This window comes from Pongo pygmaeus, chromosome 14, assembly GCF_028885625.2.
Source record: "Pongo pygmaeus isolate AG05252 chromosome 14, NHGRI_mPonPyg2-v2.0_pri, whole genome shotgun sequence".
NCBI classification, from domain to species: domain Eukaryota; kingdom Metazoa; phylum Chordata; class Mammalia; order Primates; family Hominidae; genus Pongo; species Pongo pygmaeus.
The window spans coordinates 31815489-31835742 of NC_072387.2; the positions used below are offsets into that span (position 1 = coordinate 31815489).

General features: G+C 44.0%; 2 protein-coding genes across 3 annotated transcripts in view; one reads left to right on the top strand and one right to left on the bottom strand.

Moving 5' to 3' along the window:
• LOC134738006 (uncharacterized) overlaps window positions 1–20254 on the bottom strand; it is a 347768-nt gene that overhangs the window by 298178 nt on the left and 29336 nt on the right. For both annotated transcript variants that reach the window (XM_063650641.1, XM_063650640.1), the window contains exon 3: window positions 11390–11424. In XM_063650641.1, coding sequence (XP_063506711.1) covers window positions 11390–11424 — 35 coding nt within the window. The remainder of the gene's footprint in view (window positions 1–11389; window positions 11425–20254) is intronic.
• The window catches only part of LOC129011217 (phosphatidylinositol 3,4,5-trisphosphate 3-phosphatase TPTE2-like), a 716449-nt gene that overhangs the window by 236191 nt on the left and 460004 nt on the right, over window positions 1–20254 (top strand). The window lies entirely within an intron of this gene.

The following is a 20254-nucleotide window of genomic DNA, read 5'->3' on the forward strand; positions in this document are numbered from 1 at the left end:
CACTAACAAAAACTATTAAAAATAAATTTGATAATTAAAAATAAAGGTTTTGAATAAATATAAGCTTATAACAACAACAACAAAAAAAAACCACATACGTGGAAACAAAAGAGAACAGAAAGAAATAAATACTGGCCCAGGCTCACGAGGACTTTAGATAGTAGAATTATTAGATGTAGATTATAAAATGTTTTCATGTTTAAAAAAAATTGGGGAAATTGAAGCCATGAGCAAGGAGATTTTTAGAAATGACCAGAAACATAAAAAACACAAATCTTTAAAATAGAGAAATATAATTATTGAAATGAAAAACTCAAAGCAACAGTTAAATAACAGATTACACACAGTTGAGTAAAGAAAGTGACAGAAAGATGTGAGGAAAAGCTTGAAGCATAAGAACAAACATTCAATTGGAATTCTATACAAAGATAGTAAGGTGAATAAAAGAGAGGCAATTAGAATTTTCCAAAACTGACAGTAGTTATCAATTTTCAGAATTAGGAAGCATAAAGAATATAATGCAAGATCTCTCCTAGACACATCACTAAAAAACTGAAGAATGCCAAAGTCCAAAAAAGATTTCAAAGCAACCAAAGAGAAAAGATAGGACCTTGTATTTAATTAGACACCAGCTGACGTCACAACTGCAACCAAGGGAGTCAGGAGAATATTATCTATAAAGTACTAAGAGAAACTAACAACCAACCCAGAATTATGTACCCAGCAAAACTCTTTCAAGAATGATGGCAAAATATAGACATCTGCACATGAACTGATACATTCAGATAAGTTGGGAGCAGTACACCAACAAGATATCCTCTCTAAAAGACTTTTGGAAGAATGTACTATGGAAGAAAATAAATTAGCTCAAATGCAAAAAGGAATGATGAGCAAAGAAAATGGTAAGTATGTGTGTGTATCTGAACAAGCCTAAGTAGAAGATAATAATAATAGGGTAACTTGTGGATTTAAAGAAGATTAAGTGTATTAGCCCATAAATTTTAACAGTCCTGACTCCATGTTAGAGAAGAGTCTGCTTGTGGCTATATGTTTGGAAATTAAAAATTATAAAAACATCTAAATAATTTATGAATCAAAGAAAAATATAATAGAAATTAAAAACTACTAAAACAGAATTGTAACAAAAACAATTTCATCACAGTTTTTCTGGTGTTACACGGCTAATGATTTTAAGGAGATGCTGGAGCGGAGGAAGAGTAAAGAGCATAAAGGGGTGGAAGAGGAACAAGCAGGCAGGAAGGACACTCCTGAAAGGTTTAATCTACACCACGTGTTCTTCTAAGCTCCGTGCATATACTAATTTCCTCGGTCTTCATAACTATGCTATGATACTGGTGTTACCCAATTTCGAGTATATGAAACTAAGGCACAGAGAAGTTAAGTTACCTGACCAAGGTCACACAGCCAGAAAAGAGGCTTACTTGCTTATACTAGAAAAGAAGAACTGAATATTAATGAACTAAGAACTAACACATAAAGGTAAAAAACAGCAACTCAAAAAACCCAAGAATGTAGAAGAAAGGAAATAATAAAGAGCTAAAATCAGTGAAATTAGAGATCAAGTATACAACACAGAAATTAGGAAGTAAAAAGTTTATTCTTTGGAAATATTAATAAAACAACTAAACCTCTGGCAAGTTTAAAAAAAAAAGAAAAGGCGGCCAGGCATGGTGGCTCAAGCCTGTAATCCCAGCACTTTGGGAGGCCAAGGCAGGCGGATCATGAGGTCAGGAGTTCGAGACTAGCCTGACCAACATGGTGAAACCCCATCTCTACTAAAAATACAAAAATTAGCTGGGTGTGGTGGCGCACGCCTGTAATCCCAGCTACCTGGGAGGCTGAGGCAGGAGAATTGCATGAACCTGGGAGGCGGAGGTTGCAGTGAGCTGAGATTGTGCCACTGCACTCCAGCCTGGACGACTGAGCTAGACTCTGTCTCAAAAAAAAAAAAAAAAAAGAAAAAAGAAAAGACTAAACAAAAAATATCAGGAAAAAAAGGTAATATCACAGGGATATAAGAGAGAAAAGACTGAACTATACTATAATCAACTTTCTTACATATATACTATATATTTAAAAACACAAAATGTACACATTTCTAGAATAATAGAAAATTGACTTATAAAGAAACAGAGTACCCTCAACAACTAAAGACAGTGAGTCAGTCATTTAAAATCTTCCTATAAAATAAACAGCAGTTGGCCAGGCGTGGTGGCTCACGCCTGTAATCCCAACACTTTGGGAGGTCGAGACGGGTAGATCACAAGGTCAGGAGATCCAGACCATCCTGGCTAACACGGTGAAACCCCGTCTCCACTAAAAATACAAAAAATTAGCTGGGCATGGTGGTGGGCATCTGTAGTCCCAGCTTTTCGGGAGGTTGAGGCAGAAGAATGGCATGAACCCGGGAGGCGGAGCTTGCAGTGAGCTATCGCGCCACTGCACTCCAGCTGGGTGACAGAGCGACACTGTCTCAAAAAGAAAAATAAAAAATAAACAAATAAATAAACAGCAGTTTTGTATCCAATTTCTACACACAGTTTTGTAAACAGTATCTACCAAACACAAAGGGCCAAATAATTCCATCTTACCCAAAGTGAACCACGAATACTCCCCATCTCTAAGGCTAGTAAATAATTAATACTGAAACCAGATCTGACACGAGAGGATCTCTACTTTGCTTCACACCTCCCTCCCCAGTGCACCCCCAAAGCAAATAATAATTCATCTGCTCTTCATGCGAAGAACACATAACTCTAAAATCAGCAGAAAACAGAGGAGGGTAGCTATGTGGCTTTTAAATAGGAAAGGATTTCCTTTTTTTTTTTTTTTTTTTTTGAGACAGTCTCGCTCTGTCGCCCAGGCTGGAGTGCAGTGGCCCGATCTCGGCTCACTGCAAGCTCCGCCTCCCAGGTTCACACCATTCTCCTGCCTCAGCCTCCCGAGTAGCTAGGACTACAGGCGCCCGCCACCACACCCGGCTAATTTTTTGTATTTTTAGTAGAGACGGGGTTTCACCGTGTTAGCCAGGATGGTCTCCATCTCCTGACTTTGTGATCCGCCCACCTCGGCCTCCCAAAGTGCTGGGATTACAAGCGTGAGCTACCGCGCCCAAAAGGAAAGGATTTCTTAACTCACAAGAAGCATTAATCATAAAAGGATAAAGACGGAATACATTAAGAACTTCTGTTCATCATGATACCATAAAACGACATGAAAAATCATACTTTGAGGGGAACATATTTGCAACCAATGTAACCAACAAAGTAGTAGCCAAGATATATGAACTAGCAACCCAGTAAAAAGAAAAGGTGTTTGGAAGGCCGAGGCAGGTGGATCACGAGGTCCAGAGTTCGAGACCAGCCAGACCAACATGGTAAAACCCCATCTCTATTAAAAATACAAAAATTAGCCAGGCGTGGTGCTGTATGCCTGTAATTCCAGCTACTCAGGAGGCTGATGCAGGAGAATTGCTTGAACCTGGGTGGCAGAGGTTGTAGTGAGATCGCGCCATTGCACTCCAGCCCAGGCAATAGAGTGAGACTCCGTCTCAAAAAAAAAAAAAAAAAGAAAGAAAGAAAGAAAGAAAGAAAAGGTAAAAGATGTGATTAGGTATTTCATAGAAAAAAATGTGAATGGCTAACAGCTCTATGAAAAGATGCTCAAATTCTTTGGAAGTCACAAAAAGGAAAATTTAAACCATAATAAAATCCATTTTATATTCACCAAATTGGCAGAAATTTGAAAACCAGGAATACCAGATTTTAGTAAGGATTTAGAGCTAAGGGAAGTTGTATATTCCACTGTTTTACATATAAATTGGAACAACCAGTTTGGAAAAGAGTTTGGATTATTTTTTAAAGCTGAACATATAATTACACTATGACCCAGCAAATCCTAAATATATGTCCTAAGGAAATTTGCATATGGTTACTGGGAGACACACAGAATGTTCATTGAAAAGTATTTTTGTAATAGTTACAACTGGAAATTAATGTTCATCCATAGAAGAATGTACATACACATATATTATTATTATATATATTTTTGGTATATAAATACTTCAGAGCAGTGAAAATGAATAAAATCTAACTTAAGTATCAGCATGCTTAACTTAAAAAAGCATTTAGAAGGAGAATGCATACAAATTTGATTCATTTTAATAAAAATTTTAGGAAATAAACAAAAATAGGAAAATATTCCTTAAGGACATAAACGTGGTAAAATAATAAAGAAGGAAAGAGAATTAAACATAATATTTGCAACAGTGGCTACCTCTAGAAAGAAGACAGGACTATGCAGCCATGGATTTAATAAGCAGGGAACTTTAGATTTTTATAATATTCTGTTTCTTAAGATGTATGGGGGATCTGGATATTCACATTATTATACCTCATCTGTGTTTATATATATTTATATATATGAATTTGAATGTTTTTAAAATTAAAAAACAATTTTTACAGAAATGGGGGTTCTTGCTATGTTACCCAGGGCTGGAATCTAACTTCTGAGCTCAAGCGACCCTCCCATCTTAGCCTGCCAAGTAACTGGGGCCACAGGCACGTGCCACTGCACCCGGCAGGCAAATGTAGCTGAATTTCAATTTTTATTTATTTTTCTAGAGAGGGAGTCTTACTATATATATAACATATATATAATATATAACATTTTTATGTTATCAAGTATTAACAAAATGTTTAAGAAAAACTTCCTGCGTGACATCTGGTAAGCACTGGATGCATCATAGCGGGATCAGCAGTGTCGTGCCAGCTGCTCTGTAGAACCATGCTGTGTGGCCACCAGCAGGGCCCTGGTGGCATGGGACTCAGAGGGAGAGGGTTTCCAACACTCCAGATAGCACTCTCCTCTCTTCTTGTATGTGGCTGGTCTTGTCACTAGACAACCCAAGAGAATGAGGGGTGTTTCTTCTTCTTTAGTCAGCAGCCTGGTTCATCATTCCTTCATTCCATCTATCCATCCATCCATCCATCCATCCATCCAATAAATAGTTAAGCAACTACCATGGTCTGGGAATCTCTATACTTCATCTTTCATTCAAAGTCCTCTAGTTTGAAGAATCTTAGGGCGCATACAACCATGGGTCAGGAAACTGTGGATGTGGATTGGGCCAGTTCACAGTGTGAGTGGTCACCTCCCTTAGCCATCCTTCTACCAATGTCTGTGTGGAAATGGATTGCTCTGAATGAAACCCAACTCTGACACACTGACCTCCGCAGCACACGACTCAGAGCCTCTTCAGCACAGTGGCAATTCTGGTCCCCTCAAATGTGTATCGAAGCTGACAACTTATTCACCACCATCATGGACTATTGCAGTACAGGTGACCAGGATTTTGCTGTGAACTGACTATGATATTAGCGTCCACATGCATTTGTTTCCTGCTGCTGCTGAACAAATCCCCACCCATGCTGTGGCCTGAAACATTGCAGATCACCGTCTCACACTGCTGCAGGGTGGAAGTTCAACAGGGGTCTCGCGGGTTAAAACCAAGGTGCTGGCAGAACTGCTTCTCTTCTGGAGGCTTCTCAGGGAGTATCAATTTCCCAGCTTTGAGAGGCGCCCACATTCCTTGGCTCATGGCCTCCACCTTCAAAGCCAGCAATGTCAGATCGGGTTCTCACACTGCATCCCTCTGGCCTCCTGTCCAGCCTCCTTCTTCCACTTTTAAGGACCCTTGTTATTACATTGGGCTTTCCAGATAATCTAAGATCATCTCCTTATTTTAGGATCAGCTGATTAGCAACCTTAAGTCCATCTGCAACCTAATTCTTCTTTACCATTGAAAGTAACACATTCACAAATGCCAGGGAATAGGACATGGACATCTTCCAGGGACTATTATTCTGCTTGCCATGCTATGAAACAACCCTCATTATTCCCTACTTTTCTATTGAAATTAGAAGATAAAAAGTAAAGTATCCAAATCAGTTATATCTCCACTTCAGAGAAATGAATTTACTGAGCTATGCCTTAATGTCTACAGCTTTCATAGAAGATTCATGTGTATTTGCATATACACCATGGAATACTATGCAGCCATAAAAAAGGATGAGTTCATGTCCTTTGCAGGGACATGGATGAAGTTGGAAACCATGATTCTGAGCAACCTATCACAAAGACAGAAAACCAAACACCGCATGTTCTCACTGATAGGTGGGAACTGAACAATGAGACACAGGGTGGGGAACATAACACACAGGGGCCTGTCATGGGGTGGGGGGTGGGGGGTGGGGGGTGGGGGGTGGGGGTTGGGGGGTTGGGGGGTGGGTGGAGGGACAGCATTGAGAGAAATACCTAATGTAAACGTCAGGTTGATGGATGCAGTGGGCCAGCATGGCACATGTATACCTATGTAACGAGCTTGCACGTTGTGCACATGTACCCTAGAACTTAAAGTATAATAATAATAATAAAAAGAAGATTCAAGTGTATTTGAACAACCTCTATATAGTTTTTTTAGAAAACGGTAACTAAAGTTTTTGTCCAGCGCATGATTCAATGTTTCTTTTTCTACAAGAGCCTGCCTTGTACATTTTGCTTGAGTCTAATTCCAGGAAAACTTACGTTTCTGCAGAAGTAGTCATCAGTGAAAACAACATGGCCCACAATGGTGACCCCAAATCCTCCCGCATGCTGCCAGAAAACATAAGAGGTAAATTCATTCTACTTCCTGTAGATGGTTTCTTCTTGTTTTAGCTCCAAAAAAAATCCTATTTTAGTTCTCAAAAATTGTGGTGGAAAACATATAACTTAAAATTCACCATCTTGACCATTTTCAAGTGTGCAGCTCAGTAGTGTTAGGTGCATTTTCACACTATTTTGTAAGAGATTAAAAGGTTTTTGTCTTACAAAACTGAAACTCTGTACTCATTAAATGACATTACTTTAAAATTTTAAAGTTACCTCTAGTATGCTAAAAAGTACTCATTTCTATCTTAAAAAGAAAATGGCTTTAAATTATTTTGAAAGTTTTACAAGTGCTTTATCAGTTTCAGAATACTGCAATTAAGAAACATTAAGATTTTTCGCCGGACGCAGTGGCTCACACCTATAATCCCAGCACTTTGGGAGGCTAAGGCTGGGTGGATCACCTGAGGCCAGGAGTTCGAGACCAGCCTGGCCAACATGGTGAAACCCCGTCTCTACACAAAAATTAGCCAGGCATGGTGGCAGGTGCCTGTAGTCCCAGCTACTTGGGAGGCTGAGACAGGAGAATTGCTTGAATCTGGGAGGTGGAGGCTGCAGTGAGATGAGATTGCACTCCAGCCTTGAAGAGACAGAGCAAGACTCCATCTCAAAAAAAAAAAAATAAGAAAGAAAAGAGAAAAGAAACATTAAGATTTTCCAACAACCGGCCGGGTGCAGTGGCTCACGCCTGTAATCCCAGCACTTTGGGAGGCTGAGACGGGCAGATCACGAGGTCAGGAGATCGAGACCATCCTGCCTAATACAGTAAAACCCTATCTCTAATAAAAATATAAAAAAATAGCCGGGCGTGGTGGCGGGTGCCTGTAGTCCCAGCTACTCGGGAGGCTGAGGCAGGAGAATGGTGTGAACCCGGGAGGCGGAGCTTGCAGTGAGCCAAGATCGTGCCACTGCACTCCAGCCTGGGCAACAGAGTGAGACTCCATCTCAAAAAAAAAAAAAGATTTTCCAACCTTCACAGAGTATGACTTCAATTAACATCTGGTGAATAATGCCCAATGCGCAGCGTATACATTCACAGATTAAGAGATCATTTGGTCAAATTTTGACATTCAAAACAATTAGAGACAAGTCAGTCCTTGGGCATTTATGTGTGATTACAATGCAGCCCAACCTAGCTTTTCTGCCTGATATTGGTTTTTAATTTTTATATTTTTTGTTAAGAGACAAGGTCTCGTTCTGTCACCCAGGCTGGAGTAGAGTGGTACAATCATAACTCACTGCAGCCTCAAACTCCTGGGCTCAAGTGATCCTCCTGACTCAGCTTCCAAAGTAGCTGGGACTACAGGTGCAACTCACTGTCTGCCCTATGCCTGATATTCTCTTAATCATCTTTATGCAAGCTATGCTTTGAGCAAACGGGCATCTTCAGGATTCTGCAAACTTTCTTTCCTTATGCTGTGGTCCGCACTTGGAATACTCCCCAATCTCTGTCAACTCCCAGAAATGCTCCAGCCCTTCTTAGAGGCCAGCTCCTCTCTCCTGCCTCTCCTAATACCTTCCTTCCTGTGGAAACTCAATATACCTTTCTTATATATTGTGTTCTACTTTATAATGCAGGTGTGCACACACAGACATGCACATGTTTATGAGCCACTCAAATTATTTATTTATTTATTTATTTATTGAGATGGAGTCCCAATCTGTCACACAGGCTAGAGTGCAGTGTCTCGATCTGGGCCCAGTGCAACCACCGCCTCCTGGGTTCAAGCAATTATCTGCCTCAGCCTCCTGAGTAGCTGGGATTATAGGCACCCACCACCACGCCCAGCTAATTTTTGTATTTTTAGTAGAGAACAGGTTTCACCATCTCGGCCAGGCTGGTCTTGAACTCCTGACCTTGTGATCCACCCTCCTCAGCCTTCTAAAGTGCTGGAATTATAGGCATGAGCCACCTCACCCGGCCCAAATTATTTATTTTTATGCCCACTTTTGGCATAAAGTGCCTTGTAAATAACATGCACTAAAAGGTATTCATTGAATTTAACTGAAATCTCCTAATTAACTGTATAACTTCTGCTTTAATAGAAATGAAAATCATACTACTGCTTATTACAATGTAAGTGAAATTTTATAGATGGATTATCTGAATAGTTTAGCCTGATGGACCGTTAAAGGCCAAATACAATTCGTTTAAGGTTCAACAGCTCCCTCTCACGGCCTCTGAGGGAAACTGGGTTTGTGGGCAAAGAATGGTTTCCAACTCAAATGGATTGTGAATCTGTTTTTAAAATACTAATATACTCTACTTAAGCATTAATGAAAAATTTGATTAAGGTTAAAAAACAAACAAGTTTTCATGAAGTCACATGTACATAGCACTATATTTTTGCCCTTTTCATAACTTAGAACAATGTCAACTGCATATTAGTTAAAAGTTCAAGCACTCTAACTATAAAATGAAATGCTTAAGTTTGAAATGGAACAGTTTAAAAGTAGGAACTAAGTAAAATACCAAAACATTAAAACACACAGATCTAAACAAAATCCAAATTCCTCAAGCCATCATCCCAAATGTTGGTGTGTTTCATGCCAACAGGGAGAAGCTGTATGCAGCTGGTTAAGTCTGGCTGTTGGTGAGGCTTGGTGCTCTGAGGTGGACTTCCTAAGATAGAAGCTGGAGTCTGCACCTCACACAATGAGTGCAATAAAGATAGAGCTTAAAGGTAAGCTTCAATAAACGTAGATGTCTGAATTCTGACGTGGGGGCAAAGAGGTGTGGCTGGCCTGAAAACCACAGAAAGACTGCAGGGAGAGAGAGATGAGACTCCTAACCCTACTAGTCTTCACTGGCACGTTGAAATCTATACCTGTGAACGCTAATGTGACCTCATTGATAACAGAAGCTTTTCCTAAACACCAAATGATTCCCTACCCTTGGACTCCCATTGCTCTATAGAAGCCCTAAGCTGCCTAGGATTCCAACGAGTATTTCAAAATGTCATAATTTTTTAGCAGTCCTATTTTATTTTTTAAATAAAATCTGACCTCAGAGAAGCATTATCATTAATGATATTTATTCTAATTGTAAAGTACGCACAAGAGGAAGAAAGAGAATACACTAGTAATATTCTGCTCAAGAAAAGTTTTCTAGCTATTTAGCATGTGACCTTAAAAATGCTTTAAAATACACATAAATATTTGGCTAGGTAATGGATCTTTAAGTTCACAAACAAAACATAATTACAAAAGTATGCAGAAATTTTAACTAGCTCCACTGCTATCAAACCATACAGTATGTTATAAAACTATATACTGTTTTTCTTTTATAAATAAGAATCATATAACTTAGGAGCCCCTTCTTTAGACACGTTCACTTTCCCTGAATATCAACCAAATTCTAATGTCTGTTGAGATCCACCCAATCAGATATGCCTCAGTATTCTTCTGCATCCTAAATATTTAAAATGTCCTAAAACAGACAAATTAAGTTTATACTGTCATAATTATTTCTCCAGTGTGCACCAAATGCTTTTGAAGACACAAAAATATGTGATTGATAATCCACTCATATGATATGCAAAACGTTAGAACCTAAATGTTGTAATGTAATTCTTCTCACAAACAAATGTGAATAGTTAAAAATTTAAAAAAAATGCATCAGTTAAGTAAAACACAGGAAAAATAGCAAATGAAAAGTCAATGTCAGGTGAGGCCTATGGTGCAGATCAATAAGTAACCCTCTGCTAAAACATCAAACAAGCAGCCGCTCACCTCGTCAATTAGCTATGCCTCTGTGTCATCATTGGCTATTAATGCGTAGACCTCCCAGGTTTTCTGAGACCTAAACATAATCTCAAATTAAATTATCTAAATTTTGTATTGTCTAGCTCGTTAAAGATTTTCAGAGGCTACGATCCACTTTAACTGGAGAAAAAGGAATTTGAAAAGATATCTCATTTATTACCTAAAATACCTTCCTCAGATTCTTTACTTGTTAGTCTTTAGTTGGGTCCAACAGGTAAATCACAGTTACAAATAATGCTAAGATGGAAAAAACTATCTTTTGCAACATTTCTATATGTCCATCAGAAAAGACATTTTGACCTTACAACTGTGAAGTGGTTCGTAATACAGTTTAATCTACAACAGGACTTAAGTATGTCATATTTATGAACACACGTGCACATTTATATTAAAATGTGTTAAACTCTAAGGTTATATTCATCCAGTAACAAACATACAAACCCCAAAACACTCCCAGGTTTTTATCACAGTAAAGTATCTTAAAATGTAAGACTAATGATTGGTTTTCCACGGATGTAAGGTGATTCATTTGTATTTGCTTTCAAAACAAAATCATTCCCAAGTTTGCCTATAAATGGATTGGCCACACTAGCAGAACATTTAGTAGCAATAGTGCAGATTAATGAAATCCATGTAGGGTCTAAAATTATGCTAAGAGGAGGCCTCACTTCACAAAGGAAGAGGTCATGTCAAATACCTTGACAGATGATATGTTTTGAAAGTCAAGAAAAGCGTGGAACTATCAAATTTGTAGTGATTTTTAACAGTATGTTACAGAGGTAGCATATGGATTACGGAGTTAACATACAGATTATACGATCTGCAAACAGAGGTAGGATTTAAAGGAGAAAGAAGGAGGAAGGAGAGGGAAGAACGGACTCGAGGCCCTTCTTACCGAGTTTCTGCACCAGCTACTCTTGAAGACAAACTCTGGAAAGGAAAAAATGCGTTGTTTTAGTGCACAGATGTGTGAAAACAGGTTAGCTGAGGTTAAATCAGAATGCCAGACAGGATCTATCTGATCTAAAAAATATATGTAAACAAAAATGTATATACACATTTGTGTGTATATCTTACATATACATATATACACACACAAACACAGACACACATACATCTCTCACATGGCCTTAAGAGCAGAATTTTGGAGCATGGAGAAAAGCTCTGCCCAAGAGATTTAGATCACACATCAGCCCCATCGTCTGGACTGTGCATTTTAAAGCTGTAAGCCCTGGGTTTCAAATCCTCTGAATTCAGGTCAAGCACGTGGGCTTACATAGGTTCTGGTTCGGGTCCACCACTCACTTGCTGCATTGCCCAAGCAAATTATTCTATTTCTCGGACGAGGATAAGAGAATTGTGAGCATTAACCGAGTTATTGTCTCAGAGCAGTGCCTGGCAGGTGTGAGCATGTGTAAATGCATGCTGTTATTTTGGGGATCTGTTCTCTATTCGTAACTCAGGAGTGCTCGCTCATCTACTGATGTTACCTCAGCTCTCCGCCCTGGCCCAGGGCTGGGCCCCATGGGAAGGATGTCTGCCCCCTGACCCTGTCACCTCCTCCCACACTTCGGGCGCTCCTCACTACTTCCTGCCTCCCTACCTCCTGCCTCCCTGAGGCTGCCGAGTCTGTGTTAGGCCCCACTTGGTGTTCATCACACCCTCCATGGGCTCCACCATCCACTGTCATTCAGTAACTAAAACTGTATTTATTGAAGGCTGGGCATGAGCCTGGGTGGGGGCAGCGCCATCCTGCACCAGCCCTGGGTTCTCTGCACCCTGGGATTCGTCAGGCTCATGTTACCGCGCAGCGGCCAGGCCTGGTGGCGGGGGGCAGAGCCACCACTCTAGTGCTGAACTGGGGCACAATCCATGTCCCAGAGTGCCTTCCAGGGGCTTTCCTCTGCACAAGGACAATGAAACTTCTGGAAGAGAACACTGGGGACACACAGCTCAGGACGACTGAGAGCAGGAAGGAGAGGGAGCGGGGAGGTACCCCGCAAACCTTGCAGGCCATGCCCGGGCCCTGAACACTGAGCCTGCTTAGGAAGAGTCAGTGGAGGTCAAGGTGAACCCAGCAGCCCTGCTTGGCTGTGGGCAGAGAAGGGCACCTTTGAGCCTAGCATCGTGGGGGTGGCCTGCATCATGGCTGCCCAGGCACCAAAGGACGCTCCCAATTCTTCCAGCAAGAATTTGAGGAACGTGAGAAGTCAGTTAAAGAAAATTGGTGTGACATCCAGGGTGATGTCAGAAATGGGAAGATGTCACATCTGGATCCAAATGGAAAAATGGTAGCTACTGGGAAACAGCTCTCCTAGCCTCAGGAAGAGCCGCAGCTGCTTCCTGGAGGGTCCAGGGCCACGTTCTGGAGGATGGAGCACTCCAGGGTTGGGCAGGGATGGACCCCACTGGCCTCCACCCCTCACAGGAGGAGCCAGGAGTGGGGCTGAAGGACAAGCCACAAACACAACACAATGCTGGGCACGTCTCAGGGGTGTTTGAGAAAGACGCACAGAGTCCCGAGTCCTGCCAGGGACCTGGAACGGGGCTCTGCCATTTTCCTTGTGGAGCTCAGAACCATGCCACGTGTCACTGTGGCTCACACTATTGCAGCCAACACACATACACCGCGTACCCTCCAAGTCACTGTGGAGCCAAGGAGCCGCGACATCCAAGAGCAGAAGGACAAAGGACAGAAGCGTGTCTTTGATGCTCAAATCCCACTGCCTGAGGAAATGCCTCTGTGTTTTAAATTATCTCTAAGAACCAACAACTTCATTTTGCTGATTTAGGTGGGGTCATGAGGGGACTATGAAGTGTCACCAGCCAAGGCTCACCTTTGCATGGTTTGGCTGGAAAGGCCCCAGAAACGGTGGTCCTAGGAAGGGGAGGGGGAGCCTTCCAGGGGTCGCCCCAAAGGGGAAGGATCAGGAAGGCCGAGGGTGTCCTGGCTGGTCTGACCTTCTGGGGGATGGCAGGGAAAAACCTTCTGGGATGAATCATGAGCAGAAAAGAAGCCCCATGAGTGGGCAATGGTGAGAGTGAAGCAGAGGGGACAGGGTGGCCCCTGGCTCAGGGTCAGGCCTGACTCAGCTCACAACAGGGTCATATTCAGGTTTTTTATTAAATTACTGCTAACAGAGAGGGGATGCCACAGGAGAAACAAGCTTGGAAGCAGGGCTGTCCCCGAAATTAGTTTTTCCTGACATGTACTTTGAACAAAGGGTTTTCTTAAAATGTACAGTCCAACTAGTTCCTCTCAGCGAAAGGTAAATTGCTAAGGTTTTTACTTAGGTTCTCTGAGTATTTGGGAAAAAATTCAATAACACCATGTGTCTATTTTGGAGTAAACTCTGGCCTTCAGCAATGTTTTTGCTTATAAGGCTTTTTGGATCTATTCCTCTCCTGTTAAGAGGTCATTATTTACTGTAAAAATCTAGTGGCCGGGCGCGGTGGCTCACACCTGTAATCCCAGCACTTTGGGAAGCTGAGGTGGGCAGATCACGAGGTCAGGAGATCAAGGCCATCCTGGCTAACACTGTTAAACCCCGTCTCTACTAAAAATAGAAAAAAATTAGCCGGGCGTAGTGGCGGGCGCCTGTAGTCCCAGCTACTCGGGAGGCTGAGGCAGAAGAATGGCGTGAACCCAGGAGGCGGAGCTTGCAGTGAGCTGAGATCGCACCACTGCACTCCAGCCTGGGCGACAGAACAAGATTCTGTCTCAAAAACAAACAAACAAAAATCCAGAAAGTGCCAAAAAGGGAACCTGGATCCTAGAAGTACAGCAATCCTGTGGAAACCTTAACCAAAAGGGAGAAGACAGGAAGTGAAATAACTTGTGTGAATAATAACATTAATTCACAATTGAAATCAGGATTTGTTTCCTCTCACCAGTTTCACTAAACCACTTACCTTCCTTTTAAAGGAAGTCGTTAAATAACAATAGTAAATTTTACGGGAAGACATACATTATTTTGTTACAAACTAACAGACCACAGGATGAAGGCCTTTACCCGGATGATCCACTTGCACTTAAAGAATAGTAAATATATTTTCTCTTTCTTATGATTTTCAAATATTATTTTCTTTTCTCTAGCTTACTTTATTGTAAGACTACAATATACAGTACATATAACATGCAAAATATGTGTTCATCCACTGATACATTATCGGTAAGGCTTCTGGTCAATATCAGGCTATTAGTAGTTAAGTTTTTGGGGAGTCAAAGGTTATATGCAGGTTTTGAAAGGCCCCAGAAACAGTGGGGCCGTTTCTGCATGGGGGAAGGGGGGTGTGTGGGTGCCCCCGAGTTGTCAACTGTAGTTATGATGAGGTCATTAGGGTGAGACCCTAATCCAATATGACTTGTGTCCTAATGGAAAGGGAGACTCTGGACACAGACACGTACACAGTGAGAATGCAATGTGGAGACTGGAGTTATGCTACCAAGAGCTGGGAGAAGGGATGGGATCCAACCTTCCCTGGCACCTGCAGAAGGAGCATGGCCCTGCTGACCCCATGGCCTCCAGCCTCCAGGACAGCGAAGCAAACCATTTCTTTGTCAAAGCCACTCAGCTGTGGCACAGCAGCCCTAGCAAGCATATACAGCCCCTTTGCATGACCGGGGTTTGGAAGCTCTGACTTTAGCACACTCCAGGCTTGCACATAGGGTCAGTACAGCACAACAGCTTAAAACAGGCTCTGCAGTCAGAAAGGCCTACAGTCCATTACCCGCTCCCAATAACCTCAAGAACAACATGACCAGGCTGAGCTCTAATTCTCTCACGGGTCAAATGGCCATGACTGTATGCGGCACCCAAGCCTTCAAGGTTTTTAGAGGACAAAATAAATGAACACATGTGGCACTCCTAACACTGCAGACTGTTGACAGCCTGGTCTTCTTGGGCAAAAAAAGACTGTAAGGGACAAGGAGCAAGTGGGTGGTAAGGAATGAAAGCGATGGGTGTAGATTACTCTTTCGAAACATTTTCTTGCAAAAGGCAAATTAGACATCAATAAGATCTTGGAAGCATTCACAAGGTCAAGGAAAAAGTACCTTTTTAGGATAAGGGGGACTTAAGCTTGTGTGTAGATTTCTTGTCCCCATTCTCAGAGTAGGCAGAATCCTGGGCACTGTTCCCAAGCAGTGTCCCAGGTATGGGGGCAAGGCACAAGGGTGAGGGGGCTGCCCATTGGCCCCAGAGCTGGGACAAACCAGGAGGGAAACTGAGCAGCAAGTGGGAGAGGATCGTCGGCCCAATGGGTGAGGGAGGGGAGGAATGAGCTGGCGGTGGGCATGCAATGCTGTGGAAGCCAGGGTGCTCAGATGAAATCAGAGTTCCACTTACAGAGGGGGAGCTGAGCTGAGGAGAAGTTCCTTGGGAGAAAGAGCATGAAACAGTGCAGCATGCGTGGAGAGACAGGAAGAGCTCTAAGCCCCTTTCAGTGGGAGAAGAGGAGGCTGTGGTTTTTCCATGTCTGCACAGGTTGCCATGTACCCCCCCCACCCCGGCTCTGGGCTCAGCCACATGGGCTGCAGCCAGTGGGGTATTAGCAAAGGGGTGACAATGGGCCCTTGAAAAGCTCACACAGTGTGGCTTTGCTTGCTCCCCACTCTGCCGTCACGGTGAGAAGGTGTCAGGCTCGCCTGCTGGATGAGGGAGACTTGCGGCCCAGGTGCACCCTGTTCCCAGCCACAGCCAGCAGAGTGCCAGCCACAGGAGGGAGCCCCGCCCAAGCCCGTGAGAGCCCCGACCTGCAGACGCATAAACCAAACACACCCCACTGTCTACAGCCACGGGGGTCAGGGTGGTGTTCCGGGCACTGCTGTGGCAACACTGACTGTTGGAGTGGGCATGACTGCTCCTATGCCCCTGCCATTCCCAGCAAGGCAGCTGCTGTAATCACGGGCTTGGAGCTTGCACCCCGCCCACCACACACTTGGAGGTCGGCTACGGGAGATGGGGAGGGAACAGACTCCAGGAGTTGTCAGGGCAGAAAAAGATCAACCAGGGGAGCCCCTGAAAGGAGAAGACCATGAACTTGATCATGAATTTGATCAACATGGCCAACTTGAAGGGCCAAGTGAGAAGCCTATCAAAATTGCCATACGCTTGTCCTCTCCCACTCCTTAGAGACAGTAGGCACAGCCTTTGTCTCTGTCCCGTTGCACTAGAGGACACCCTAATGGTGTACCTGGGTGGTGTGTACTCCTCAAGATACTGACCAATCAGGAGCATCTGCTGCTGATGTCCCCCTGCCTGGGGGCAACCTTGACCAAGATAGATGAGAGTTTCACCCGTAAGCTGCCCTATGCCTCGGAGGCTAAAAGTATTTTGGTCCTTAGGTAGAAAGTAGTTATCTGTTCTGGAAGAGTCCCTAGACCCTTCTACCCATGATGGAGGGTCTGGCTGTGATGCAGGTGAAAAGATTCCCCAGGAAGGAGATGGATACCTCTGCAGGCTTTCATCATAGGCCGGTTACACACCTGGCTTCTTGACAGTGTGTTTGCCAGTGACACAGGTCCCTCACATCCCTGCTGGGGCCCATGATCAGACGCAATGGCTGCAAGAAACCACTGCCTTCATCTTCTCAGTGAGTCATCAGCAAGTTCTGTTTAGGGTGGTGGGCAAGCCCCTGTCCCTGTGCCTGTGAGTTTACAGTCCATGGGGGGAGGCGGAGGCCCACATTGAAGCTTCTGCTGCAAGTCTAAAGAAGAAGGCTGAGCATTCCGGGTCTGTGGGTTCATCCCTCATAGTCCCCCAAGTTTGCCTGTGCAGGTGGGATCTGCCCCTAAGTTCCAGGCCATCTACCCAGGCTAGCACCAGCAGGCTGGACAGATGGCTGCTTGGCCAGAGCTGAAGACTATGTTCTCTGCATGCCCCCTGCCAGGAAGGATGTTGGAGACTCCCAGGCTCCTGTTCAACTAGTAGAGTTAGAGCCTGGTGTTTTCAGCCACACCAAGAGAAGAAAGCAAGACAGGGCCAGTGCCTTGTTGGTGGATCTGAGGGTCCTGGTGCATGGGACATGCTAGTCTGTGTCCATATCAGGCCCATCAGAAGCATGGCCAGCCCACAGCTGGAGGGCATCAGCTGGCCAGAACAGGGAGCATGGCAACAGAATTCCAGGTTCTGTCCTCACCAGCAGGGACACTCTCAACCACCTGCTGCTGGGTCACCACATTCTCCAGGGGAGGGCAGCAAGCCAGACCTGCCCAGAACGGTCTTAGGGATCCTTGAGTCCGCAGCAGCACTTGGGCCCAGACCAGCTGCGGAATGTGAAACAGCATGAGATGGCCAAGCCGGCAGGCACTGCCTCAGAAATGAAGGGAAGGGAAATTCCTAGAACCAGGTGCTCAGGGTGGATGCCCACTCCCCTGGGAGGCAGGTGGGAGCTCCGAGTGCTGATCCAGGCTGGGAGGTGGCACTCAGGCAATATGGGTCTGGCTGGGCTGAAGCAGCCTTGTTTTCCTGCAGTGTGGCTCTACAGGGAGGGGCCCACGGCCACGTGGTCAAGTCCTGGGGAGAAACCAAAGCCAAGGTTGCAGAGGAGTCAGCAAACTGCAGAGTGCAGGCACATCCCAGCAGGATGGGTGCAGGGGGAAAGACAGAAGAAAGCAGTAAGGCAGAGAGGGAACATTCCTCTAGGACAATCCGAGGGGTCTCTATCCCTTGGGACCTCAGTCACCAGTGGGGCAAAGCATTTGGCAACCATTTGACATGGAATGGCAAACCATTCCTAGAACCAGGTGCTCAGGGTGGATTCTAGGAATGGTTTGTCAACCAGCATGTCCCATGCACCAGGGCCCTCAGATCCACCAACAAGGCACTGGCTCTGCCTTGCTTGCAAAGACACCAGCCAGGCCTTGGGTGAAGTGCCCCATGGTGGAGCAGGAGGGAGGGAGGAGTGGGGAGGAAGATTCATGGGAGGAAGAAAGGATGGAGGAAGGAAGTAGACTGCTGGGAGGAGAAGCAGATCCAACTCAGGCCACAGGTGGAGGAGCTTCCAGGCAGGAGGAATCAAGGACTGTGAAAGGAAAATAAATCTTGGGACCCCGAAATCACTAAGCCCAAGGGAAAACTCAAGCTGGGGTTAGGCAAACCTGCCTCCCATTCTATTCCTAAATAACATAGCTACAAAGATGAAAAAAAAAAAAGCTACATACCTCCCTCACAATATGCCCACAAGGAAACTCCTCAAGATCTTTACCCGAATACAATTCTGCTGAATTTCACTTTGGTGATATAAAGTGATAGCTTATCTTCATAGATGCGGAACAAAGAACAGAACTCAAAGTCATCTGTCTGCTCATCTGAGGCAAATGCATATCTGATTGCTTCCTCTGCCCTACTGTTTATGTAAAAATGCAGATTCACTGAGCCAGACTAAGAAGCAAATACTATCCCCTCTCACATATAAATTGTTTAATTCAGTGAAAGGCTGATCATAGATCCAAAAAGAATGCAACCATTTATCTCTTATCTACCTATGACCTGGAAGCCCCCTCCCCACTTCGAGTTGTCCCACCTTTCAGAACAAAACCAGTGTACATCTTACATGTATTTGATTGATGTCTCATATCTCCCTAAAATGTGTAAAACCAAGCTTTACCCTAACCGCCTTGTGCACATGTTGTCAGGACTGCCTGTAAATCAAAAATAAAATTGTAAGCCCCCCCCACCATCTGAACGGATGTCTCCTCTTGGCCAAGGGCATTCCAAAGTTAACCTGAAAAAGTTATTTAGGCCAGGATGGAAGGGAGGTAAGACATGCCTCATTATACCCTCCTCCTTTTTGGAATTCAAAAAAAGCTGACCAGAGTTAACATCAACAGACCTTAAGTCTGATAAGAAACATTTACAATCTGTTTTCTCTGAAGCCTGCTACCTGGAGGCTTCATCTATATGATAAAACTTTGGTCTCCACCGCCCCTTATCATCCTAACCCAAACATTCCTTTCTGTTGATTCCAGGTCTTTAGATAGTAACCTAACTCTTTCAATCAATTGCCATTCAGAAAATTTTAAAATCTACCTATGACCTGGAACAATCCCACACCCTGCTTCAAGTTGTCCCATCTTTCCAGACCAAACCAATGTACATCTTACACGTCTTTGACTGAAGTCTCATGTCTCCCTAAAATGTATAAAACTAGGCTGTAGCCCAACCACCTAGGGCACATGTTCTCAGGATCTCCTAATGGCTGTGTCACAGCTCATGGGTCACTCATATTTGGCTCAGAATGAATCCCTTCAAATATTTTACAGAGTGTGATTCTTTTCATTGACAGTAACCTTGGCAAAATAAACTTTCTAAATTGATGGAGACCTATCTCAGATACTTTTGGTTCACAGGACCACGGGAGGAGGTGGCCCTCCTTGCTGGACCAGCTGAGCCTCTCACCTCCACATGCCGATGTCTGGGAGGCACTGAACTAAATGTAAATGTGTCAGCTCCAGGAAGAACCAGAGCAGAGTTTAGGTGGGGACAGCAGGCTGGCTGAGGTTTTCAGGGCACCCTTAGCAGGGCCTGGCAGAGTTCTTGGGTACCCACAGCAAAGAGACATACCCCATGTGATGGATGGCATGGCCCTGGCAGCAGAGAGCCCGCTGGCTGAGGCCACTGCTCAGCACCTCTTGTGCTGCTCCTTGTTCCTGATTCTGTTTGGCAAGAGCAGCCCCCAACTCCCGCACTTGGTCCCAGAGCTATGCTTTCCCCCCTCTTCCCTCCTCCTTGGCTGAATGGCTGTCTGGGGCCTGTGG